The sequence below is a fragment of the Phocoena phocoena genome, chromosome 2 (genome assembly GCF_963924675.1).
Source record: "Phocoena phocoena chromosome 2, mPhoPho1.1, whole genome shotgun sequence".
Classification (NCBI taxonomy): domain Eukaryota; kingdom Metazoa; phylum Chordata; class Mammalia; order Artiodactyla; family Phocoenidae; genus Phocoena; species Phocoena phocoena.
The window spans coordinates 138752727-138780274 of NC_089220.1; the positions used below are offsets into that span (position 1 = coordinate 138752727).

General features: G+C 40.5%; 1 protein-coding gene and 1 pseudogene across 2 annotated transcripts in view; both read left to right on the forward strand.

The window, feature by feature from the left end:
- Positions 1-27502, forward strand: part of FANCI (FA complementation group I) — a 73621-nt gene extending 46119 nt beyond the window's left edge. Inside the window, exons 18-37 of one of the 2 annotated variants that reach the window (XM_065872361.1) lie at positions 1645-1713; positions 5753-5854; positions 6783-6956; positions 7032-7153; positions 7678-7842; positions 8699-8878; positions 13187-13353; positions 13689-13762; positions 15368-15484; positions 17857-17908; positions 18747-18874; positions 18971-19039; positions 19225-19318; positions 19597-19784; positions 20860-20913; positions 20996-21055; positions 24074-24148; positions 26017-26112; positions 26364-26468; positions 27440-27502. In XM_065872361.1, coding sequence (XP_065728433.1) covers positions 1645-1713; positions 5753-5854; positions 6783-6956; positions 7032-7153; positions 7678-7842; positions 8699-8878; positions 13187-13353; positions 13689-13762; positions 15368-15484; positions 17857-17908; positions 18747-18874; positions 18971-19039; positions 19225-19318; positions 19597-19784; positions 20860-20913; positions 20996-21055; positions 24074-24148; positions 26017-26112; positions 26364-26468; positions 27440-27502 — 2154 coding nt within the window. The remainder of the gene's footprint in view (positions 1-1644; positions 1714-5752; positions 5855-6782; positions 6957-7031; positions 7154-7677; positions 7843-8698; positions 8879-13186; positions 13354-13688; positions 13763-15367; positions 15485-17856; positions 17909-18746; positions 18875-18970; positions 19040-19224; positions 19319-19596; positions 19785-20859; positions 20914-20995; positions 21056-24073; positions 24149-26016; positions 26113-26363; positions 26469-27439) is intronic. The other variant, XM_065872362.1, reaches the window with a different exon arrangement.
- On the forward strand, positions 70-1060 carry LOC136119192 (YEATS domain-containing protein 4-like; annotated as a pseudogene).
- Positions 27503-27548: the final 46 nt, after the last annotated feature.

Genomic DNA, 27548 nt, shown 5'->3' on the forward strand with positions numbered 1-27548 from the left:
GAGCGGAGCGGCGAGTCCGCTGGCCCCAGTCTCTTTCCCTGGCAGCGGCGGCTTCTTCCGTGGGACAGTATGTTCAAGAGAATGGCCGAATTTGAGCCTGACTCCGGTGGGAGAGTGAAGGGGGTTACTGTCGTTAAACCAATAGTTTATGGTAATGTTGCCCCATATTTTGGAAAGAAAAGAGAAGAGGATGGGCACACCCATCAGTGGACAGTATATGTAAAACCATACAGAAATGAGGATATGTCAGCATATGTGAAGAAAATCCAATTTAAATTATATGAAAGCTATGGCAATCCTCTAAGAGTTGTTACTAAGCCTCCATCTGAAATTACTGAAACAGGTTGGGGTGAATTCGAAATAATCATCAAAATATTTTTCATTGATCTTAATGGAAGACCTGTAACCCTGTATCGTTTATTAAAGCTATTTCAGGGGCTTCCCTGGTGGCGCAGTGGTTAAGAATCTGCCTGCCAATGCAGAGGACATGGGTTCGAGCCCTGGTCTAGGAAGATCCCACATGCCGCGGAGCAGCTAAGCCCGTGAGCCACAACTACTGAGCCTGCACGTGTAGAGCCTGTGCTCCACAACAAGAGAAGCCACGACAATGAGAAGCCCACGCACCGCGATGAAGGGTAGCCCCCGCTCGCCGCAACTAGAGAAAGCCTGCGCACAGAAACGAAGACCCAACATAGCCAAAAATAAATTAATTAAAAAAAAAAAAAAAAAACGCTATTTCAATCAGACACCAATGCAATGCTGGGAAAAAAGACAGTGGTTTCAGAGTTCTATGATGAAATGATATTTCAAGACCCAACAGCAGTGATGCTATAATTATTAACAACATCTCGTCAGCTTACCTTAGGAGCCTATAAGCATGAAAGAGAATTTGCAGAACTTAAAGTGAAAACCAGAGAAAAATTAGAAGCTGTGGGGAAAAAAAACAAACTTTGAAATTGCAGAGCTTAAAGAGAGATTAAAAGCAAGTCGTGAAACTATAAATTGTTTAAAAAATGAAATCAGGAAACTCAAAGAAGATGATCAGACAAAAGAAATATAAACGGTTCTGAAGAGAACTCGTAAGTGAAACTAAAAATAAGGTGGAGTTTAAAGGAGAGATGGACTACAAATACTGCGATGTTTCTTAGAGGAACTGCACATATAGTTGTCAGCCATAGATTTCTCAGCAATGGGGTCAAAGTATTTGTACTTTACAAGCAATCTTTAATGTGAAATAATATAGCTGTATAATGCTGTATAGGCATTTTATCAACCCATTTAGGGGTAGTTCTGTGATACTAAGCACAATTTTAAAACGTTTTTACTGCATTGTATATATAACTTATCCTTTTGACAGACATCAAAATTTCATTATAAAGTATAACTTGTACAAATTTTGTACTTTCCTAGTTAAATTCGTGGTAAAATTAATGTGTATATTTAATTTCTTAAGTTCTTACCTGCCCCAGTCCCAACTCTTTTGTATCTGATGTGCCCAGTAAGCACTCAATAAATGTAGTTTACAGATGCTGGAAAAAAAAAAAAAAATTACCTTGTAATGGATCATAGACCTAAATCTGTTAGGCTATTGTTGTTCATTTATTCATCAAAGAGCTTATTTGTCCTCTGTTTGATTCCTTTTAGGGGTTCTATGATGTCCTTCGAAGAAATTCTCAGCTGGCTAATTCAGTCATGCAAACTCTGCTCTCACAGGTAAAATGTATTTTTATGGATATAAGGGAACAGATACTAAGGCAATTAAGAGGCGATTGACATTCTTCATAATTTTCAAAATATGAAATAGTTCCCAACTAGTGCAGTGGTGCATTGTGACCATGCCTGAGGTATGTGATGCTATTTCATGTTATTTTATTTTAATCACCACTTATTGCCATTATCTGACAGTTATCCCTCTCAGTTAACAGTCTGCATCCTAAGTTAGAAGGACGTTCTGAAGAACCATTTGTACAGAGGCCATCAGCAGCTTTATTTGTTATTTTTATTTCTGAAAGAAGACAAAGAGAGATTTGGAGAAAATATAGCACAATATTGACATTTGTTAAATCTGAGTGACATATTAATGAGTGTCTATGAGGTTATTTTCTGTATTTCTCAGTTTTAAAAAAAGCTTTAAATTATGAAATATTTCAGAGGATTATCAAGATGAGAAGAATTCAACTGGAGAATATCTGCTGTAAATAAGACCTTTTACTCAACGTTTATTCATTAAGAATTTATTTGAATTTTTTTAATAACAGTTTAATAGCAGTTTTGTGGTGACATAATTCACGTACCATGCAATTCACCCATTTAAAAAAATATAACTCATATATTTGCAGAGTTGTGCAACCATCACCATAATCAATTTGAGAACATTTTATCACCTCAGGAAAAGAAACCCTACGCCATTTAGCTACCACCCTCTAATTCTCCCATCCTTCCCCCAACCTCCTACCCCTAAGCAATCACTTATCTTCTTTCTGTCTCTACAGATTTGCCTATTCTGGACATTTCATGTAAATGGAATCATACAGTGTGTGGTCTTTTGTGACTGACTTCTTTCACTTAACCTGATGTTTTCAGGGGTCATCCATGTTGTAGCATGTATCAGTGCTTCATTCCTTTTTATGGCTAAATAATATTTCATTACATGAATCTTTTTATATATTGAGAGAGTTCAAGATACTGTTATGTACTAATAGTAATAACAACAGTACCTAACGTTTAGCACTTATAGAAGGCCAAGCAGTTTATGAAGCATTATATGGTGGATGATCTCATTTAGTCCTCACAAAACCCTGTGAAATAAAAACTGTTATCTCCATTTTACAGATGTATATTTTAAGGGTCTGAGAGATTAAGTAATTTAATTTGCCCAAGGTCACACAGTTAATTAGTGGCAGAGCTGGGATTTGAACTCAGATCGTCTAGCTCAAGAGTCCAAGCATGTTATTCTCCTATTTGGAGTTGATTAAGCTTTTTGGATCTCTAAGTTGATGCTTGTCACCAAATTTCAGAAATGTCCACTGATTATTTCATCAAATATTTTTTTCTATCCCCTTTTTCTCTCCTTTCCTTCTGCGACTTCATTGGTATGTATGTTGGAATGCCTGATATTATTCCACACATCTCTGAGACTTGTCTCATTTTTCCTCAATATTTTTACACTATTTTCTTCAGATTTGATATTTTCTCGTAATCTGTCTTCAAGTTTACTTTCTCCTCTGCCATTTCAGATCTGTTGTTTTACTCTTGAATGTATGTTGAATTTTATCAAATACATTTTTGTATCTATTGAGATGACCATTATGATTTTACTCCTTTAACCTATTACTGTGATGAATTATATTATTTAATCTTTTAAAGCAACATGGTGGGGGGACTTCCCTGGCAGTCCAGTGGTTAAGACTCCGCACTTCCAACTGCAGGGGGCGTGGATTCCATCCCTGGTCATCAGGGAGCTAAGATCCTGCCTGCCATGTGGCACGGCCAAAAAAAAAAAAAATTGCATTCCTGGGATGAACTCAAATTGATGATGATGTATTACCTTTTTTATACACTACTGGGTTTGGTATTCATTTAAGACTTTTACATATATGTTTATAAGAGGGAATGGCCTGTAATTTTCATTTCTCACTGAACTTCCTTGGTTTAGTATGAGCTTATTAATAAAATGATTAAGGATATTCCCTCTTTGTCTAGTTTATGTAAAATTTGAAATTGTCTCTATTTCCTTTTTTTCATTTTTTCCCTTAACTTTTTTCAAAGTTATATGTTATCTTTCTTTAAACTTTCAGCTAGATTTTTGGCTTTTGATTTTTCGGACTACACAGGTAGTGTGAATTCTACCCCATCTACGTTTGGAGACTGGCTTGTGGTTAGAAAGTCCCAGGAGAGACATTTTTCCCCCTTCACCTAAAGTCAGGGGTCAGTTAAGCCGATACATATCCCTCTACCATCCTCCTCCATATGGTGGATTTATTTTTTAGGTTTATCCACTAAGAATATCTCCTGAGAATTCGAGCTTTATGTGAAGGTTTCTTTTTTTTTTTTGCTGTACGCGGGCCTCTCACCGTTGTGGCCTCTCCCACTGCAGAGCACAGGCTCCGGACGCGCAGGCCCAGCGGCCATGGCTCACGGGCCCAGCCGCTCTGCGGCATGTGGGATCTTCCCGGACCGGGGCACGAACCCGCATCCCCTGCATCGGCAGGCGGACTCTCAACCACTGCGCCACCAGGGAAACCCTATGTGAAGGTTTCTGATCCAGCCTCCACCCCATGAGGGCCCTAGGCTTTGTCTTTAATTTCATGATTCCTTTTTACTTTCCTTTTCCTTTCCTCTTAGCTATCTATTTAATAAATATGTCTATATAAAATTTTTAATGCAATATTATTTACTGTTCTTTACCATGAGGATTTCTCTAAACCCTAGTCCACCATTTTGCTATAAATGGAACTGCTCTTTCTCTCCCTCTCCGTCCTTTTTATGCCATTGCTTTGTGATAATTCTGCTAACGAAGCTCCATTTGAAAGTACGGTCTCAGATATGGAGAAATTATTGGGAGGTCCTATACTATTCATCGAAAGCTTTTCAGTGGGCCTTGGACCTGATCCTATATAAAATTTGTATCCTGGTATATTGTATCTATCAAACTGTAATGATCAGTCCATCTACGTTTGCACATTTAACATCGCAAATTATGACTGAAGGCATAGACCAGTGCTTCCCAACTTAGGTTAGTATGTGGACCTGTAAAATTCTACAGACTCCAAAAGTTAAAAAAGAGAAAAATGATAACTTTTTTTTTAATGGAAGTATAGTTGATTTACAATGTTGTATTAGTTTCTGGTGTACAGCAAAGTGATTCAGTTATATATATATTCTTTTTCATATTCTTTTCCATTATGATTTATTACAGGATGTTCAGTATAGTTCCCTGTGCTATACTGTAGGATCTTGTTGTTTATGTATCTTATATACAGTAGTTGGTATTTGCTAATCCCAAAGTCGTAATTTATACCGCCTCTTTTCCCTTTGGTAGCCATAAGTTTGTTTTATGTGTCTGTGAGTCTATTTGTTTTGTAAGTAAGTTCATTTGTCTCGTATTTTAGATTCCATATGTAAGTGATATCATATAGTATTTGTCTTTCTCAGTCTGACTTAGTATAATCTCTGGGTCCATCTTTGTTGCTGTAAATGGCATTATTTCATTCTTTTTTATGGCTGAGTTAACTAACAGTTTTTTGAGCTCTGTTACGTGCCAAGTAGTATTTGAAGCTCCTTACATGTGTTAGCATGTTTAATCCTTATATGAATTTATACATTTATATTAATAAATATCCTCATTTCACAGATGAGGAACCAAGGCATGGATACCTTTATTGAATTAATAAGTGGTGGTACTGGGATTTTAGACTCAGCCAGTCTGACTCTAGAGCCTATATTCTTAACCTTCCAGCTATACTGAAAATGCTGATTGCCTATACAAATTTAGGAATTGGTGTGAGAGAGTATGAATGTTTTATAGGAGAGGTTATGAAGTGGAAATAGGAAAGAAGATCTCAGTTGGTACAGTACCTAAAGCAAGGGCAAAGGATATGGTTGAGTCAAAGCAACACAAATTTTGCTGCAGTGTTCTTTGGACAGTTGGGAAATAATGTCTTAGAAAGCATTAAAGGTGCCATTAGCTTGACCCGCTAAAAAAGTGAAAAACATTCATGAGCCATGGTATCTTTTTCCTTACCATACACAGTTAAAACAATTCTATGAGCCGGAACCTGATATGCTGCCACCTCTGAAATTAGAAGCTTGTATTCTGACCCAAGGAGATCAGATCTCTCTACAGGAACCACTGGTGAGACTTTTTTCCCTCCTCCCAGAACCATTATTTTTACTCTTAAGTAAAACTATCAGCCATGTTGATATGGTTGATCTTCAGAAACAGATACCTTCCCCTGTGGAGCGCTCTTCCCGGTACTCCCAATGAATTTTTACTCTTAACTCTTAACTGCTTATCTTTTCTGACCCATCTTCACCTTGGTTTTCTTGGTAAGATATCTGCATGTCAGCACTTTACTAAATCAAGGCATCCATTGTTTCTCCCAAGGAGCATTTTATCTCCTGTTTATGGCTCTTCGGTTACATACACTAAATAAATATACTTTAGAATGGAGAGAAGGAGGTCACCCAGAAGCAGATGAACCCAGGGGACCTGCTTCATTAGTCTGGGGTATATGATTTAGGCTGAGCTAGAATTGGCATTCTGTCGAACCTTCAGAGGAACTAGGACAGGTTGGTTTTCTATTCTAGTTGTCTAGCCTCAGAAAGAGAAGAAAAGATAAAAACTGAAACTGTCTCATCCCAAGTGACTTATAAGAGATGTCCTCAGCCTGGATCAGAGATGCTAAAGATTGGTCTCCTAAAGATTCCCTCAACATAAACCCCTATCTTTAGAATAGCCTCTGTGACTCAAAGGAGCTAGAGAGGATTTAATTTCACAGCCTGGCTCCATGGTGTTCGTACCAAATCAGAGGCAGCACATCTGATGTTGCATTCTTAGGTGTCAGCTACTTATGAAGCCAGTGCCTTTGGGAAAGGCCAGAAAACAATGCCTCTGTTAGTTCAATTATTTTTTTTCCAGTTTTGTTAATCCAGATTGACTTAACTTGTGATGCTAATGAATAACTTACTTTAGCCTTATAGATAAGGATTATTTGTTGATTATCAACAGCTTCATAGGTTATCCTTTAACAAGAATATTCAATTATTATTTTCTTCTGCAGGATTGTCTGCTTTGTTGTATTCAACACTGTTTGGCCTGGTATAAGAGTAGAGTGATGCCCCTACAGCAGAAAGAAGAGGAGGAAGAAGAAGAGGGATTCTACCAAGACTTAGATGATATGTTGGAGTCTATTACTAGTAGAATGATTAAGAGTGAACTAGAGGACTTTGAACTGGTAATTGCTAAGTCTCAGCTGTGTTGAATAATGGAGGTTTTTAGTAGCTTATTAATTTTATCTTCTGTTTTTTAGGACAAATCAGCAGATTTTTCTCAGAGCACTGGTATTGGCATCAAAAACAATATCTGTGCTTTCCTTGTTATGGGAGTTTGTGAGGTTCTAATAGAATATAATTTCTCCGTAAGTAATTTCAGGTAAGGTATTGCTGTGACTCTACTTGTAGTTCATTTTATGTGTGTGTGTGTGTTTTTTTTTGTTGTTAACACTAACAATATGCTAGGTATGAACAGACCACAGACCATACACTATCTATTAATGGACATGTAGCCTAAGACCAATCTATGTTCTTTCTACCAGGGAACACCAAAGCATATGCCAAAGAGGCTGGTGAATTTTGTCCCTCCAGCAGGCTTTAATGTATTCAAAATTCCCCAGACCCTGAACATAAGAACTCCTGATTTTAACAGAGAAATTTTGATTGGTGGTAGTATTGAACTTTCATTCTCTGCAGTGACTGGTATAAATAAGGGAAGAAAAGAAATAACCCAGATTGGTATGACCTGGGAGTGCTATGTTAATGAAGATCCATTCATTTGTAATGTTGGGTCTAAAATATGACATCTAAAGAAGCATTGTGATTTCTTTATTACTGTTTGTGAAAATAAACCACAATATTCTGATGCTTGTCCTTGGTGGTCTCTTTTTCTTTTTTACACAGTAAGAATAAGTTTGAGGAGGTTCTGAGCTTATTTATGTGTTACAAGGAACTCTCTGACATCCTTAATGAAAAAGCTGGTAAAGGCAAAACTAAAATGGCCAGCAAAACAAATGATAGTTTTTTGTCCATGAAATTTGTGTCTGATCTTCTCACCGCTCTTTTCAGGTAAGATTCTAACAGTGCTTAAAGACAGCAGTGTGGTGAAGATAAAAATACCTACCCAGGCTCACTGATATTACCTAGCTTGGATTCACACAGTTCTTAGCACATATACAGTAAGAAGTAAGGTAGGAGGTTTGTAATTTTCTTGAAATGAAGGCAGAACAATCCTACCTAGGCATTAAAGAGATACTTTGAATTATTAAAGGAAAAATCAGAAACATGGACTAGTGAATGAAAAAAATAGGATGAATTCCAACAATGTGTTCTAAGAAAATCAACCTAAGTAGCTCAAACACGCTAACAGATAAAAAAAGAAGAAAGAAAAACCTGAATTAAAAAAAACAAAGGGGCTTCCAAAGAAAAACCTGAATTAAAAAAAACAAAGGGGCCTCCCTGGTGGCGCAGTGGTTGAGAGTCCGCCTGCCGATGCAGGGGACACGGGTTCATGCCCCAGTCCGGGAGGATCCCACATGCCACAGAGTGGCTGGGCCCGTGAGCCATGGCCGCTGAGGCTGTGCGTCTGGAGCCTGTGCTCTGCAACGGGAGAGGCCACAACAGTGAGAGGCCTGCGTACCACAAAAAAACCCCAAAAAAACAAAGGAACAACAACAAAAAAAAACCACTAAAGAAAACTAAGACATTTAAATTTCATCAGAGTTAAAGGAGTGGGGGAGGGGGAGAAAGTGAGGAAACACTGAGAATGATGTTTGTAGGACAGCCATGGCAGTGACTCTGGCATGGGCTGCTTAGAGTCTGTCATTTAGAGCTTGCTCTGTACTATTACCCTGAACAGTCTCTAGAAAACCTAATTCCAGGTCCCAATAGCTGTAGAGGAATCTTTCTCTTCTTCTTTCTCTAGGGACAGTACCCAAAGTCATGAAGAGAGCCTGTCTGTTCTAAGGTCCAGCAATGAGTTTATGCGCTATGCAGTGAGTGTGGCTCTGCAGAAGGTACAGCAGCTAAAGGAAATGGGGCATGTGAGTGGCCCTGATGGCAGAAACCCAGAGAAGGTCTTTCAGAACCTCTGTGACATAACTCGGTAAGCCCCACTCACCCTTAGAAACCGTTTCCACTTGCTGTGGAGTCTCCAAGAGAAGAAATTGGGGGTGGGGATGAAGGTGGGTTTGAGGTTGGGCATTGCCCTAAAGGTGAAAGTGCAGTCACTATATTGGGTTCTTTTTCCTAGTCATATTTTGGTGTGGATTGTTAGTCACATATAAAACGTTATTCTGTTACCAGGAATAAAGAGGGATATTACATAATGACTAAATAATTTATCAAATAGACATAACAATTTTAAATGTATATGTACCTAACAACAGAGCTTCGAAATACTTGAAGCAAAAATGGATAGAACTGAAGGAGAAATAAATAATCTACCTCTCTTGGTAATCAGTAGAAATAGAAAATCAGGGAGGACGTGGAAGACTTGAACAACACTATCATCCAGCTTGATTTAATTGACATTTATAGAACATTAAATAAGTTTCAAAATACACATTCCTTTCATGTGCATATGGTACATTCATCAAGATGGACCAATATTTTGGGCCATAAAACAAACTTAACAAATTTTTAAAATAGAAATCAGCGTGTTCTCTGACCACAATGGAATTAAACAAGAAAGCAGTAACAAAAATATGCGGATAATCCCCGTATATTTGGAAATTAAATGCATTTCTAAATAACCCATAGTCAAAGAGAAAGTCAGAAATTTTAAAATATCTTAATAGAATGAAGATGAACATTTGAGCATGCCAAATTTTGTATGGTCCAGCTAAAGCAGTGTCTAGGTAGAAATTTAGAACAATCAGTGTTTATATATTAGAAAGAAATCTGAAATCTCTAATGTAGGCTTTTACATTAAGAAAATAGAAGAGCAGGTTAAAATGAAAGTGAGCAAAAGGAAGGAAGTAATAAAGACAAAAGTAGAATCATTGAAAATAAAAACAGGGGCCTTCCCTAGTTGTCCAGTGGTTAAGAATCTGCCTTCCAATGCAGGGGAATGCAGGTTTGATCCCTGGTTGGGGAACTAAGATCCCACATGCCTCAGGACAACTAAGCCTGTGCCGTAACTACTGAGCCCACGCACCACAACTAGAGAGAAGCCCATGTGCCGCAATGAAAGATTCCACATGCTGCAACAAAGATCCCGCGTGCCGTAACTAAGACCCAACGCAGCCAAATAAATAAATAAATTTTTTTTAAAAAGAAAGCAAAAACAATAGAGAAAATGAGACCAAAATCTAGTTGAGATCAATAAATTCAATAAACTTCAGCCAGACTGACCAGGAAAAGAAGACACAAATTACAAATACCAGGTATATGAGGAAGAGGAGACATCACTACTGATTCTACACATATTAAAAATTCATAACAGAATGTTAACTTTATGCCAATAAACTTCATAACTTAAATGCACAAATTTCTTTAAACCTCACTCAAGAAAAAATAGGTAACCTGAGTAATCCTATCTCTATTAAATTGCATTTGTGATTCAAAATTTTCCCTCAACAAAAACTGCAGACCTGCATGTCTCCACCGTTGAATTCTACCAAACATTTTAGGAAATAACACCAATTTATGCAGACTCTTCCAGAAAATGGAGGAGGGAACATGTCCCAACTCATAAGGCCAGTGTAAATTACCCTGACACCAAATCCAGCCAAAGACATTAATAAGAAAAGTACAGACCAAATTCTCTCATGCATATAGATGTAAAAAAATTAGCAGATTCATCCCAACAGTTTATAAGAAGAATAACTTATCATTTAAGTGGAATTTTTCCCAGGATGCAACATTGGCTCAAAATTTGTAAATCAATCAGTGTAATTCACCATGTCAGCAGACTAAAGAAAAAACCATATGTTCATCCCAGTAGATGCAGGCAATCAGAACTCAACATAAACCATGATAAAATCTCTTGGCAAGGGCTTCCCTGGTGGCGCAGTGGTTGAGAATCTGCCTGCTAATGCAGGGGACACGGGTTCGAGCCCTGGTCTGGGAGGATCCCACATGCCGCAGAGCAACTAGGCCCATGAGCCACAACTACTGAGCCTGCGCGTCTGGAGCCTGTGCTCCACAAGAGAGACCGCGATAGTGAGAGGCCCACGCACCGCGATGAAGAGTGGCCCCTGCTTGCCACAACTAGAGAAAGCCCTCGCACAGAAATGAAGACCCAACACAGCAAAAATAAATAAATTAATTAATCAACTCCTACCCCCAACATCTAAAAAAAAAAAAAATCTCTTGGCAAACCAGGAATGAAAGAGAATTTTCTCAGTCTAATAAAGGATATCCACAAAAACCCTATAGTTAACAGCATACTTAATGAAGAAAGACTCAGTGCTTTCCCCCTTGTGCTTTCACCACTACTATTCAAAGTCATACTGGAGGTGGTCCTAGTCAGTGCAGTAAGACAGGAAAAAGAAATAAAAGACAAAAGATTGAAAAAGAATAACACTGTCTTTATAGACATAATTGTCTACATAAAAATTTCCAAAGAATTATTTTTAAAGCCACTAGATCTATTAAGTAAGTTTAATAAGATTGCAGGATTCAAGGTCAGTTTTTTCGAAAACTATTTTTATGTACATACTAGTGGTGAACAACTGGAAATTGAAATTTTAAAAACTACCATTTACTATAGTGTCACAAAATGAAAACTACTTAGTGATAAATCTCAAAAACATGCAAGATTGATGTGATAAAAACTATAAAACATTAATGAAAGAAATCAAAGAAGTCCCAAGTAAATGGAAAGACATACAGTGTCCAGGGATTGGAAGATTCAGTGTATCAAGGTGTGAATTATTCCCAAATTAATCCATAGATTCAACACAATACCAATCAAAATCCTATCAAGCTTTATTGTAGGAATTGACAAGATTATTCTAAAACTTATATGGAAAAGTAAAGGACCTAAAGTAACTAAAACAAATGTGAAATAAAACAAAGTTAGAGGACTCCCACTATGTGATTTCAAGTCTTACTATAAAGTTGTGTTTAAGGTAGTGTGGTATTGCTAGAATCAATGGAACAGAAATAGATGGTTCAGAATTGATCCACACAAGTATGGTCTTGACTTTTGACAATGGAGAAAGAAAAGTCTTTTTAACAAGTAGTTTTGGAACAGTTGGACATGAATATGTGAAAAAATGAATCTTTTATCCATTTCTCATGTTATATACAAAAAGTTGACTTGAAATGGATCAGAGACATAAATGTAAAACCAAATATTGTAAAACATCTAGAAGACAGAAAAGGCTTTGCAAGCTTGTTTTAGGTAAAAATTTCTTAGATGAAATACCAGAAGCACAGTTGATATTTTTAAAAAATTTAACTCTGTTCTTTGAAAAACACTCTTAAGGAAATGAAAAGACAAGCCACAGATGAGAAAATATTTGCAAAACACATGTCTGATGATGGACTGGTAACCAGAGTATATAAAGAACTCTTAAACTTGTTAAGAAAACAGTCAAATTGCAAAATGGGTAAAATACTTGAACACTTTACCAAAGAAGATGTATAGATGGCAAATAAGAACCCAAAAGGATGGTCAACATAATTAAACACTAGGTAAATGCAAATTAAAATCACAATGAGATATCAGTAAACACCTATTAGAATGCCTAAAAGTTTAGATTGACCATACTAGAGTGTTGTCACGGATGTGGAAGAATTTGAACTCTTATACACTGTTGACAGAAATGTAGATGGTGCAGCCACTTTGGAAAATAGTTTGGCGGTTTCTTAAGAAGTTAAGCACACACCTACCATATGATATTCCCACCCCACTCTTAGGTATTTACCCAAAAGAAACGAAAGTAGATGTTGATACAAAGGTTTGTATATGGCAGCTTTATCTGTAACAGCAAAATCTGGAAACAACCCAGAAGTCTGTCAATAGATGGATGGATAAATTGGTGAATGGACAAGCTGTGGTACATCCATACCCTGGAGTACTACGCAGCAATAAAATGGGACAAATTACCAATACATGCAGCAACATAGGTGAATCTCAAAAGCATATGCTGTTAGCAAAGCCAGATTCTAAAGGCTGCATAATGAATGATACCATTTTTATATGATAGTTTGTAAATAGTAAAGCCACTGGGACAGGAAACAGACCAGTGGTTGCTTGCAAAATCGAGGAGAAATAATTGATTACAAAGGAGCACATGGGGACTTTTGGGGTAATGGAAATACCTTGATTGTGGGGCTGAGTACACAACTGTGTAAGTTAGTCAAAATTCATAGAACTATACATCTATAGGATGGGAATTTTACTGTATGTAAATTGTACCTTAGTGAACCTGACTTTGAAAATAAAATCACTTTTCCCCAGGGTCTTGCTTTGGAGATACACTTCAATTCCTACTTCAGTGGAAGAGTCGGGAAAGAAAGAGAAAGGAAAGAGCATCTCGCTGCTGTGCTTGGAGGGTTTGCAGAAAATATTCAGTGTCGTGCAACAGTTCTACCACCCCAAGATTCATCAGTTTCTCAGGGCTCTGGGTGGGCATTTCAATTTTGATAAATTCGCTCTGAGTTTGTCTTTCTTAACCAAACCTCTTGATTCTAGTTGTTAACCTACCAGAGGACACCTGAGAAGTCCTAATGTTGGTAAGGAGTGACATCTAGTGGATTCAGAATTGACACTTACTGGATTACATTTATCCACAAACGGTGACTGGAAAATGGAATATAGTATTAAGAAATTGCAGAATGTTAGGAATATAATTAAATCTGCCTCCAGACTTTTTTGGCTTCCTAAAATTTTAGTATGAAAAGGCAAAAAAAAAAAAGCCCAAGCCCATTTCAAAGAAGATAGAGTTCTTTTCCTTTCCTAGATGCCACAGATAAGGAGGAAGAGGTGGAAGTCAGTGTCACTCAAAGAGCAGCATTCCAGATCCGGCAGTTTCAGGTGAGAAGCCTGGGAAACTGCAGTACTTTGTGAGGGTCCTTGGAAAGGGACTGTTAGCAGGGCCAGCTGGTGAGAATGGGCAGACAGTGAGCAAGTAGAACAGGAATTTCTTCTGGGTCATCATTCAAGCAACAAGACAGAGCTCTTAGAATGAGAGAGAATGCATTTAAAAGGATTCTAGGAAGGATGTGTATTTAAGCCACCCCAACCCGCAGGAGTCATTGCCTCTAAGAATCACTGTTTGAGCTGATACAGAGAGATAGTAGCCAGGAGCCCATTAATACATGCTAATGTAATTTGGCATTGTCCGTCAGATTGCATAAAGACTGGACAGTGAAGCCTATTAGTTTCTTTTTAAAATTTATTTATTTATGGCTGCGTTGGGTCTTCTTTGCTGCCCACGGGCTTTCTCTGGTTGCAGAGCGCGGGGGCTACTTTTCGTCTTGGTGCACGGGCCTCTCATTGTGGTGGCTTCTCTTTGCTACAGAGTATGGGCTCTAGGTGCGCGGGCTTCAGTAGTTGTGGCTCGCAGGCTCGAGAGCAGGCTCAGTAGTTGTGGCTCACGGACCTAGTTGCTCCGCAGCATGTGGGATCTTCCTGGACCAGGGCTCGAACCCGTGTCCTCTGCATTGGCAGGTGGACTCCTAACCACTGCGCCACCAGGGAAGTCTCTCCTATTAGTTTCTAACCACTAGTTGTCACAATATCAGGATCTTTTAATCACAGAAGATTTCTTTAATACATAATTTTAAAGTTCCTATTATATGCCAGGGACTGTTCCAGGTGCTGACGATATAGCAAGGGATAAAAGAGACAAAACCCTACCCTCACAGAGCTTACATTGTAGTGGGAAGAGACTAACAGACAAAATACAGTGTTTCAGGTGGTGAGAGAGAAACAGGGAAGGTGTATAGGGAATACCAGCATTGGGGCGTGGTCTAGCCCTGAGGTCAGTGGATGGGCTTCAGGGAGTTGCGAACCACCCAAAACTGGGTGCACGGGAATTCCCTGGCAGTGCAATGGATAGGACTCAGTGCTTTCACTGCCATGGGCCCGGGTTCAATCCCTGGTTAAAGAACTAAGATCCCGTAAGCTGTGTGGCACGGCCAAAACAAAGAGAAAAAAAAACTGGGTGCACAATTCATTCCTGTTGTACATTTGGCAGGGGGTTGGAGAAGGAGTCCATAGTTCTCAAGAGAACACTTAGACTTAGAATCAGAAACAGGGTAAGAAACCACCTGTTCAATCCAGGTTTATTTTCAGCTTTTATCCTCTTGGATTTTTGGTGTTTTTGCGGTATGCAGGCCTCTCACTGTTGTGGCCTCTCCCGTTGCGGAGCACAGGCTCCAGACGCACAGGCTCAGCGGCCATGGCTCACGGGCCCAGCAGCTCCGCGGCATGTGGGATCTTCCCGGACCAGGGCACGAACCCGTATCCCCTGCATTGGCAGGCGGACTCTCAAGCACTGCGCCACCAGGGAAGCCCCGGATTTTTGGTGTTTTTGAATCCTTTCTGTCCCAGCCTTAGGAATCTCCAGGTAGATGTCTCTTCTCCCTGTTAGTAACATGTCTGCTAATGTTTCTGTGTATACTTTTCCTTTCTCAGAGGTCCTTGTTGAATATACTTAGCAGCCAAGAAGAAGACTTTAACAGCAAAGAAGCCCTCCTACTCGTCACTGTTCTCTCCAACTTGTCCAAGCTGCTGGAGCCCTCCTCCACTCAGGTATGAGTACCACTCATTCACTCCCACTTAGCATCCCTCAGAAGACAGGGAGTATTACGTCCTAAAGTATATATCTAAATGTCTGCTTGAAATCTGACTTATTTAAAATAATATATTCAGTTATGCTTCTGAATTAATATAAGATGTATAAGATGTACCTTTCGCAACATAGTGTTTCTACCATGTTATAATTACTGCTTTTGTTTGTTTGGCCACTGTCAAGGATAAACAGTAAGCACTACAGAAAAAATCTTATTTATCTGTGGAGTTCAGCCTTCTTAATGTGGGTTTTTCCCCACTCTTGGTGTTTTCTCTTCTTTTCTAAAATGAAAGTATGTTAATTATCAAGAAGGTAGCTGACATTCAGCAGTTAACTTTGTCATCAAGGTTAGCTGGTACTGAGTTTGGGAGAGATTCAACAAAAGGTGATAAGTCAGAAAGCATGATCATAGTCCTAAAACAGAATCAGTTCTGCCCAGATAGGTTTTAGGTATATGTGTATGGGTCTGCACACATACACGAAGAATGTATGTACCCACATGAGCATTCACACATACAAAATAAGAGAAGTGCCACATTTTGTGGGTCTGTTCCATTCAGGAGTGATTTCCCTAGAGGATGATAAAGAGAGTCCTTGAGAGCCTAGGGCTTTGTGGTTCTACCACACCTCTTTCCTGATCTGTGAGGAGACAAGTTGGAGTGCTGAGATGCAAGCCTCCTTGTGTAAGGCCTTGCTTTAGGAAGCGCTAGCCAGACCAGCCCTGTGTGTTATGGTGTTTGAGCACTGGAAAGCAGACTTGATTTTCCTGTTGTCCTAGTTCCAGGTAGCCCAAAGAAAATCCCTTTTGTTACTTATGTCATCCTAGATCCAAACAACGCATCTGCACTTTACCTTCAGCTTCATTCTTTCATATTGCTACTTTTGCTGCAAGGAGCCCAGGATTAGGAAGGAAACACGGACAGAGAATTGGAACATGGTGACATCTGAGGGAAAATAAATAGATTTGGAAAGGCTAATATAAACAGGAAATTTTTTAAATTTAATTTTCATCACGTACCCCCTCGTAACTTCAGGTAGTCTGTTTAAAATTTTTTAATTTAATTTTGAATGGGTAATAAAGTTCTATGATTTGAAAAACAAATTATAAAAAGATTTACAGGAAATGGTCTCCCTTCTATTCATGTCCTCCATCTGTTCAGTTCTTCTTTTCCCCCGATAAGTAAATAATCTTCTTTTAGTTTCTTATGTAAAGAGTTTTTTATTCCTATACAGCAATATGAATATAGATTCTTATTCCTGACCCTACCCTCTTCACACAAAAGCTTGTTCAGCATCCTGCTTTATTTATTTGTTTCATTTAATACTGTATTCTGGAAATCAGTATTCTACAGTAATCACTGTATTCTGGAAACTTTTTATATCAGTTCGCAGAGAACTTTCAGTTAGCCTCTAAATTGATCTTTTTCCCCAACAGATCAAAAACTAGATTCTTTTTTTTTTTTTTGCGATACGCGGGCCTCTGACTATTGTGGCCTCTCTTGTTGCGGAGCACAGGCTCCGGATGCGCAGGCTCAGTGGCCATAGCTCACGGGCCCAGCCGCAACGCGGCACGTGGGATCTTCCCGGACAGGGGCACAAACCCGCGTCCCCTGCATCGGCAGGCGGACTCTCAACCACTGCGCCACCAGGGAAGCCCCAAAAACTGGATTCTTAATCATTGTTTTACTCTTAAGTATCACTGCATTTCAGTGCCTTTGTGGCTGAAAGCCTATCCCAAACAACTGCTGAAGCAGAAAGCTGAGTGTGTATCTGGCAACATAGGACCTACTATCCCAAGACCTTAAGCTTCCCTGAACTCTTTTCTTTTTCTTTCTTCTTCTTTTTTTTTTTTTTTTAATCCCTCCTCCCTTTTAACCTCCTGTGGCCTCTTGGCTCCTAATAGCTAATTCAACTATCACTATGGCCAGGATCTTACTCTCCTGCACCTCTGTTAGCTTACTGTTCTTAAAGATGTCTCAAATGCAGAGAATGTGGGGCATGGGAAGAGGAAAAAGGGTACTTTAGCCCTAGACCGTGGTGGGAGGGGCAGAGGAAGCTCAAAGGGTAAGAGCCCAGACCCCAGGACCTTTGGCCCTTAATGAGGGCATTGAGAATTGAGTCATATGCTATATTTGAGAAAAGTACCAATAAGTCTTCTCATAACTTTAGACTTATTTTTATGCTATTTTTAGTAGATTACTACCACTTTAGATCCAGGCACGTGTTTTAGCGGGTGATTTGCTTAGACTTGGAAAGGTCTAGGGCTCTTTTAGTCTGGCAACACCTAGGTCTGTCTTTTGGCATGTTTCTGTAATATCTGAATGATCTCTAGTTTGTGCAGATGTTATCCTGGACAACTAAGATTTGCAAGGAAAACAGCTGGGGTAAGTTTCCTGACATGTTTCCTTTTAGGCTTTATATAAAATCATCACCACCAAACAACATTTAGAAAATTCACCAGAGTGGCCAAAATGAAAAAACCACACACAATACCAGTACCAAGTGTTGGTAAGAATATAGAGCAGTTGAACCTCTTGTTCGCTGCTGCTGGAGCTGTAAGTTGGTATAACCACTCTGGAAAACTGTTTAGCAATATCTAACTACTAAAATTAAACATATGCTTATGATCCAGCAGTTCCACTCCCAGCAAAAATAGGTGGAAGAATTCTCACAGCAGCACTATTCTGATAGGCAAAATCGAACCCAAACATTCATCAGCAGTAGAATGGATCAAGGGATTGTGCTGTATACACACAGTGGAATACTGTAATGAGAATGAACAAACTCCACTGACACACAACATGGAGGAATCTCACACACATAACATTCAACAAAAGACAACAGACAGATAAAAGAGTACTTACTGTACGATTCCATTTAGATAAAGTTCAAAATCAGACAAAACTGGATTACACTTACAAGGCAGAATAGCAGTTTCCTTGGTGGGGGGAGGGGGCAGTTCTGGGGTGCTGGTAGTGTTCTGTTTCTTGACCTGTGTGCTAGTTATGCAGCGATAGTGACTAATAATGGGAAACATCTCCCTTGTTTGGACTCGTGGATAGAAGTGCACCTTTGTGGGAGAGCTGCCTTGATTGGAGTGTGTGCAGCACTGGGATATTGTGCCTGAAATATGATGAGCTACATGTTCCAGTTAGGCACCCCACACCCCCCAAAGGACGGACTTGGATTATAACTTAGCTTTTCTTTCCTTCCCACTCCTAGAGGATGCCTCATTTTGCAAGGGCTTGATGAATTTGCTCTTCAGCCTCCATGTTTTGTGTAAGAGTCCTGTGACCCTGCTGCGTGACTTGTCCCAGGATATCCATGGACATCTTGGAGACATAGACCAGGTACCATAGTGAGCCTTTAATACAACACCCTGAGTTGGGGATAGAGGCCAGGGGAACAGCCTTACTGTCATATCTCACCTCTCTTTCCTTCCCCAGGATGTAGAAGTGGAGAAAACAAACCACTTTGCAGTGGTGAATTTGAGAACAGCTGCCCCTACTGTCTGTGTAAGTGTTGATCCCCGACCCTTTGGAAATAGCCTTGTCTTACCTTCCATTTTATTCCCTGTGAAGAGTGAATTATAGTGGCTCACCTCCTGAGGCCTGTAACCCACCTGCAGGTGGCCATGGTTATCATATTACACCAGCAGCTATGTGCAATGAGCCATGCCAGGCATTCTTTTCTTTCACAGTTACTTCTTCTGAGTCAGGCTGAGAAGGTCCTAGAAGAAGTGGACTGGCTAATCACCAAGCTTAAGGGACAAGTGAGCCAAGAAATTATACCAGGTAAGTTAACTAAAATCTGAACTGGAGGACTGCATAAAAGCAGATACCCTGAGCTCTGTTTGTTTGTGCTAGATTTCCAAAGTAATGAAGGAAGTAGAAGGTAGTGTGCCTTATGACAGCATGATTATTAATGTATTCTGCATGATGAATTAAATACATGCTCATTTTCCGTAGAGACTTCCTAGTTAATGATGTTTTGTTGGTTTCTAAATCTCTTTCACTTGAACTAGAAAATAAGGCCAGTTGGGTTTGAATATGCCAGTTTCCTTTCCTTTCAGAAGAAGCCTCTTCTCAGGCAACCCTACCAAATCATCCCATTGAGAAAGCCATCATCATACAATTGGGAACTCTGCTTACATTTTTCCACGAGCTGGTGCAGACGGCCCTGCCATCAGGCAGCTGTGTGGACACCTTATTAAAGGACCTTTGCAAAATGTACACCATTCTTACAGCGCTTGTCAGATATGTGAGTATTGGAGAGACAGTCACTACTATCATTCTGTCCCACCCAGCCAGGACATTACCCCCTGCTGCAGAATGCCCCTGTGCAGAGAGCTCTTGCCTACATCTTTGCAAGTGATGGTTTGATCAGTAGGTGACAGCCGTCTCCACAGGCCCAGAAATAACAGTTGAGGCATAATTCTAAATCTGTTTTTAGAGGCCCTTGTTTCTTTAGGATATGAGTATTGTAGCACCTGATGGAGAGTAAATGCCTCTTCAAACACCTTCTAAGACTCAGTCTAAACTATAGCTATAGAACTTAATCTGATTCCAATTGCACAAAAAATTAGACTATTGCAGACCAGTCTGGGCACTGACAAGGTGTTTGTTCCTTTAACAAGTGGGTGTTAAATGCCTCACAGGTCAGGTACTAGGGTAGGGAATAATTATTTTTAAAAAATAAAAGGCATAACTTGCCCTGGGTTTAAGTTAATGCTTCTTAGTATCTGTTAACAAGAAACTCTTTTTGTACTTGCAATATTTTGATTCTCAGCAGACATTCAGAGAGTGATAAGAACTAGGTAATTTAGTTCTGATTCTAGCAACGACCCACATTAAATACTTAGAAAGGCACAGACAACCCAAGAAAGATAGTAGACCACCTCACACCATGTACCCAAACAGCAGTGTGGCCATTTCTGAGAAGGTGCAGCTCTGGCTACAAGGTATGGCTACTAAGCTTCTGTGGTAGAAATACTGAGAACCTCTAATCTTTATTGGCTTTTTCTAAAGCAAAAACAGCAAAGTCATTGGTTTTCTAGATGCAGGGACTACCAGCCTGAAGGATTTTTAAAGCAATAAACAGAAGAAGTCAGAAACAGAAACCCTTTATTACCTGCTGTCTGGGAAGCTTTGGAGCTTAGAGGAGGGGGAAAAGGAAGCCTTGAGTCTAGGATTCTCCATGAATATGGTAGCTTATTTTCTTTTCCCTCTCCAGTCAGAGCAATAAGTCATACTCCATTTGCTCACTGAGTCACTACCTGTAGTTTCATGGGACATTTATATAGGAGGGCATGCTAAATCTTGGAATCTTTTGTTAGTATCTCCAGGTGTGTCAGCACTCCAGAGGAATTCCGAAAAATATGGAGAAGCTGGTGAGTTGAGAATGCCTTTCCTAGGAACGGGGAAAGCATCTTATTCCCACAGTTACATTGATTTCCTTCTCCTTTGCTGCAGGTGAAGCTGTCAGGTTCGCACCTGACCCCGCTATGCTATTCTTTCATTTCTTACATACAGGTAAGTGATTCAGAGTCTGTACCAAAATGCATCCTCAAGTAGGAAAGGACTCCTTATATTCCCAGGGGACCACTAGGTCACCTGAGCTAAGCGTATATAAAGTTTCTTCCCTACTTACAGTAAGCCAGAGGTGCCCATATGAGAACAAGCCAAGGTTTGAAGTCTTTACAGCAAGGAAATCTTTATATAAAAAAAAAAAAGTTTGATTTAGAGAAGGCATTTGATATGTGTACACTTGGAGCAGGGGAGAAACAAACATGCTTGGGCTCAGTGACTTGGTTTATTTCTGGGTGATTCCAAATCCATGCCTTTGGGCATCCTTTGGGAATGTAAGTAAAGTAGCACCATAGTGAGAATGAATGAGGTGATGCATGGAAAGTGCTTAACACAACATCAGGCAAGTGTTCTCTAATGTTAGCTGTTCTAAAAAATGAACGTGGCCTTACAGCATCATTTCCCAAGCTGAACTCTATGGAACGTTTTGCCAAATAGTAATATTAGGTATTAAAAACACCAAGAACAGGACTTCCCTGGTGGCGCAGTGGTTAAGAATCTGCCTGCCAACGCAGGGAACATGGGTTCGAGCCCTGGTCCGGGAAGATCCCACATGCCGCGGAGCAACTAAGTCCGTGTGCCATAACTACTGAGCTTGCGCTCTAGAGCTTGCGAGCCACAACTACTGAGCGTGCGTGCCACAACTACTGAAGCTGCATGCCTAGAGCCCGTGCTCCGCAACAAGAGAAGCCACCGCAATGAGAAGCCCGCGTATTGCAACAAGGAGTAGCCCCCACTCTCCGCAACTAGAGAAAGCCCACGTGCAGCAACAAAGACCCAACGCAGCCAAATAAATAAATAGGTGAATAAATAAGTTAATTAAAAAAAAAAAAAAAAAGACCAAGGACAGCTAGTTAAGAGGCCAAGCTGAGACTTGAACCCAAGTACTTTGACTCTACAACAGGGGTCAGCAAACACTTTCTGCAAAAGGCCAGATGGTAAATGCTTTTAGGTTTTGCAGACCATACAGTCACTGTCACAACTAAACTCTGCTGTTGTAGCATAAAAGCAGCCATAGTCAATACACAAATGAATGAGCTTGGCTGTGTTTAATAAAACTTTATTTTAAAAAACAAGCAGTGGGCCTCTGGGTTGTAGTTGGTTACCCCTTGCTCTAGAATCATACTTGGTACTCACTGACATGTAAAATGTTGGGAGGTTTTGGGGTTTTGTGTTTGACCCCATTCTCAAGCTCTTCTGCTTATCACCAGGCACCTTCTAGACTATCCTTTTTTCTACATTACAGAAAAACCAGTTTATGTATTCCCTGGATATTTCCCCCCTTCTTGATTCATATTTGACTTAAAGCCTTACTTGACGAGTCAGCTGATCCACAGGCAAACATTTTTCTCTTTGTGAGATGTGCTTAATGAGTGACCTTGGGCAAGAGCCCACATGGTTCCACTAACTCCAACTTCTATCTAGAAATCTGGATTGCATTTGCCACATCTTTCAGAGAGCTGTTTATTCTCTTATAGCCCCTTTCTTTTTCTCATAGCCTTGGATCTCAGTGGGAAGAAAGCAATGAAAGCCATTGCTCCAAAACCCTTAGCATACTGCTCAGAACTGTATACCTTTAAAAGATGCTTCTGGGCTTCCCTGGTGGCACAGTGGTTGAGAATCTGCCTGCTAATGCAAGGGACACAGGTTCGAGCCCTGGTCTGGGAAGATGCCACATGCCACAGAGCAACTAGGCCCGTGAGCCACAACTACTGAGCCTGCGCATCCGGAGCCTGTGCTCCGCAACAAGAGAGGCCGTGATAGTGAGAGGCTCGCGCACCGCGATGAAGAGTGGCCCCCGCTTGCCACAACTAGAGATAGCCCTCGCACAGAAATGAAGACCCAACACAGCAAAAATAATAAACTCCTACCCCCAACATCTTTAAAAACAAAAAACAAGCTGCTTCTCTTCCAGCTACAATTTTAGTCCTACCTAAATCAGCAGAAATGGGCAGTAGATGGGGTTGATTTAGCGAGTTCCAACAAGCTGCCATATTGGGTACAACTTTTAGGAAGATGGCTCACTTCCCATTTGGTCCACATGAGTTCTATCTATGGCTCATACTCTGCCCCTCCCTTAAAAAGTCTTTACCCTCTACCCTGCCTTCCAGGGCCAAAAGCAAGTTTCTTCATACCAGCATCTCTGGGATCCCTGCATTTTCTTACTTTCTAGAACATGCCGTGTGGACCAAGCCTCCTTCCTTTCATATAGCTCCAGTAGTATAATTTGTCTCCATTTGCAGGTCTCTGTTTTTAATTTTTTTCCTTGTCATGTGGAACGTGGTAATGTTCCATTCCTGGAGGGCACAGGACTCCCCTTCAGGTAAAAGGTTCCTGTTTGTGTACCTCACACTTGTGTGGTCTCTCCTGATGCATGTCTCAATTCTCTTCTGCCTTATCAGAATCCTGTTCTTCTTGGCTCCCTTTTATTGGTTCTTCCTTTTTCCAGGAGCTCTTTATTCTCTAATTATGTACAACATAGGGAAGTAAGTGTTCCTATGACCTTTAAACCCTTCTGGAGCGTGTACCACTTGTCATGTAAGATACATCGCTCCGGGAACAGCTTCTCCAGCTTCCCCTTCTTTATGCAACCCTTTTAGCTAACTTCCCAGTTGGGAAACACCTATTTCTACTTAACCGTGACAGTCCTTTTGTGCCTCACTAGTCCCTTGGCTGCCCTGCTATAGTAATGGTTGGTCCTGCCCTCACTTCCATGTGCTAGATGCATCCAAGAGCAAGATGGTAAACCTCCGAACAAAAAATAGAAAAATGAGGATTATAAAGCATCCCAGAATGCTTCCCACCTTCCGGCATCTGCTGCAGGATAATCTCTTCACCCAGACTTGGTCCCCCTAAGAGCTCCCCCATACTCCACTGTAATCATCGTACTAGAAATTTACCACTAGCCTGCTAGCTCTACAGAACAATCCTCAGGAATAACAGAATCTGTTTCTATTTCTTTAGAACAAGAAGAGTAAGAGCCTAAAACATGCAGGAGAAAAGAAAAAGGAGAAAACCGCTGCTGGGCCCACAGCTGTGGTAAGCTGCTGACAGTGATCAAGATGTGGTTGCTGGGACTTCCCTGGCAGTCCAGTGGTTAGGAATCTGAGCTTCCACTGCAGGGGGCATGGGCTTGATCCCTGGTCAGGGAACTGGGATCCCGCATGCCGCACAGCACGGCCAAAAAAAAAAGTGGTTACTGATGAACCTTGAAAATATTAAGTGAAAGAAGCCAGTCAGAAAGACTACATAATATGAGTCCGTTTATAGGAAATGTCCAGAAAAGGCAAATCTAAAAGGACGGATTAGTGGTTGCCTAGAACTGGGGAGTGGGGGGAAGGGGGGTGTTGGAGAAACTGAGAAGGTGACTGCTAAAATGGGTGTAGGATTTCAGGGCGGGGGTGAAAATGTTCTAAAGTTGATTATGGTGATGGTTATACAACTCTCTGAATACACGAAAACACACCGAACTGTACAGTATAAGTGGGTGAATTATATCTCAGTAAAGCTGGGGGGGAAATGTTTGTGTATGGCTCCTTCTCAGCTCATGGACTTTATGTTCAGATGGAACATCTTTTCCCTCTGAACCAAAAAACATATACTTTATTCAGGAAGTACCAGAAAATCTTGAGCTCTTTCTTTAAAAATAGAAATAGCTTAGGATAACCATTGCGAAGGAACTGGTTTTAGGAAAAGTTAATGAGTGCAAAAGGTGCTCCCTAAAGGATGTGAAAGAGTTGGAGAGGGTGCAGGGAAGTGGGTTCTCTAGTGCACTGCTGGCAAAGGTGAGAATTCAGTACTCTCTCACGGGGGCAGTGTGGCAATAACTGCTCAATTTTAGACCTATACATTCACACACACACACTCTTTACTACAACAATTGCATTTTTAGGATATAGAAATTGTAAAGGCCTATGTACAGAATAGTCCTAGCAGTGTTGTAAAGTAAAAGTGAAATACTGGGAAAACTACGATACCCACTGATAAAGGACTGGCTAAATGGGTTTATAGTACATTTATACTGCAGAATACTATGCAGACATGAAAAAAATACAAATCTAAATGTTCAGATATAGGATTCTCTCCCAAGATAATGTTAAAAAGAAAAAAAAAAGATGAAAACAATGTCCTCATTTGTAGTTTCAAAGAATATAGATAGAAACATGTCTATATACTTAAGAAACATATGGAAGGATCTACAAGTTACAATTCAAGTTGAGGGGAAAGAGATATATTAATACCAGCAATGAAAACTCATATGTAGACTAGAGAGAGGAAATAGAGGTAGTGTAGAGTGGGCTCATTGTTACAAGAATATCAAGTCAGGCAACCAAATATCTACAAATGGTCCATCCCTCAGCCAGTTTCTAGATAACAGATATTTAGGAATTATAAATAGGAGGATTCATTGCAATCTCCATTAGCATTTAGGTCCTTTGCTGAGAGTGAACTGTTAAAAAAATCTTAATTACTGGTATATAAGTAAAACTGCATTTGATTGGAAGACTGACTAGCTTTCTTCCAAAGCCATGAGCAGTTCTGCTACAGACAGCTTCAGAGGACTTTAAGAACCCTTGAAGGGACTTCCCTGGTGGCGCAGTGGTTAAGAATCCGCCTGCCAGCACAGTGGACATGGGTTTGAGCCCTGGTCCAGGAAGATCCCACATGCCGCGGAGCATCTAAGCCCGTGTGCCACAACTACTGAAGCCTGCATGCTACAATTCCTGAAGCCCGCACGCCTAGAGCCCGTGCTCTACAATGGGTAGCCTCCACAATGAGAAGCCCCCACTTGCCACAACTAGACAAAGCCTGTGCGCAGCAACAAAGACCCAGCGCAGCCAAAAATAAATGTAAAAAAAAAACCACCTTGAACCCAAAACTTAGGTCTTCTCTTCTTTGTCCTGTAGGCCAGAGCTCTTCGGGAAACCAAGCCAATCCCTAATCTCATCTTTGCCATTGAACAGTATGAAAAATTTCTCATCCACCTTTCTAAGAGGTCCAAGGTAAACATACTGTTTTCTACCAATTCCATTTACCCTGTGAAGGGACCTGGCAAACTGAAGCAACACAACTGCAGTGGGGGAAAAATGTGCAGTTCTTTTCTGTTTCTGATGGCCTGAATCCAAACATTCATGGATTCAAGTGGTTGTGTGCCTTCCTAGAGGAACTGAAGGGTTTGTCAGAGATAGTTTAGGCTGTCCTGGGCAGGACCTATCAGTAGGAAAATGTGCCCATGTTTACAATCCTGTCACAGGTGAACCTGATGCAGCATATAAAGCTCAGCACCTCACGAGACTTCAAGATCAAAGGGAACATCCTGGACATGGTTCTTCAAGAGGATGAGGATGAAGATGAAGAGGTCAGTGCCTGCTTCTGACTGAAGTGCAGCAAGCCCTAGCCACCCTTTCTAACTGGGGTTAGCAGCCTGTCTGGGGGCAGCCACGGGTTAGTGGAGGAGCAACAACCACAGAGAACGGGCCAAAAGGTGGTCAGACAAAGATGAAACAGGCTCCTCAAGAGAGGGGTTGTAAACTTGGAACCATACCCAGTTGCCCAGGCTTGTATACATTTTGGGTAGACATTTCCAGAAAGGGGGTGATGAAAACAAGACCCCTTTCTGTGGGTCTTCCCCTGTGATCTTTTGAACCATTGGAAAATCATGAGCCCAAGCATTCTGGCTCAGAAAGCAGTTTACTTCCTCTTTTATCATGCCCTCATTCGAAGGAGGGCCACTCTATGATCAGCTCAGGTTGTCATGCCAGTTTCTTATCCTCCTTTTGCCCTCTGATAAGACTAAAAGGGAGAGGAACAAACCAGTTACAGCAGCACACCGTGAGCCCTATAGCATCTCTGAAGCAGAACTCAATGTTTCCTTACCTCTAGTGCCTAAAATTTCTATCACCTCAGGTTTGTCTAACATAAACTGGGAGTTTACATAAAACACCCTGGATTTCTAGCGTCTCAAAAATTTTTAACTTACATTCTTCAGTTTATCGCACTCCAAGCCATAATGCACCTGGCCCCATCCACTCCCTTTGCCTACTAGGCATTTGAGTTCAGGGGAGTTATGTAGCATCTTGATGCCCCTTCTCTGTCATCTTGTCCCACGCATGTCCCCAGGTATAACAAAAGCCCAAAAAAAAGAAGTTGGCACCACCTTACTCTACCGTAGAACTCTTCCCTTCTCCAACATAATTACCTCCCAGGAGTGGGAAAGGGGAGAAAGCATGACTAACACAGGCTTTGATGAGAAGATAAAGGATCTTTGTTTTTATTTCCACTGCCTCCGAGCAGGCTTATCACATTTAGAGCGTTACTTCTCTCCCCTAGGGCACTGCATCAGAGCACGAGGGACATAACAAAGAACCAGCCAAGAAGAAAAGGAAAAAATAAATGAAACGCCTGAGTTAATGTGAACTTTGGGGCTTCTGCTTTCTTT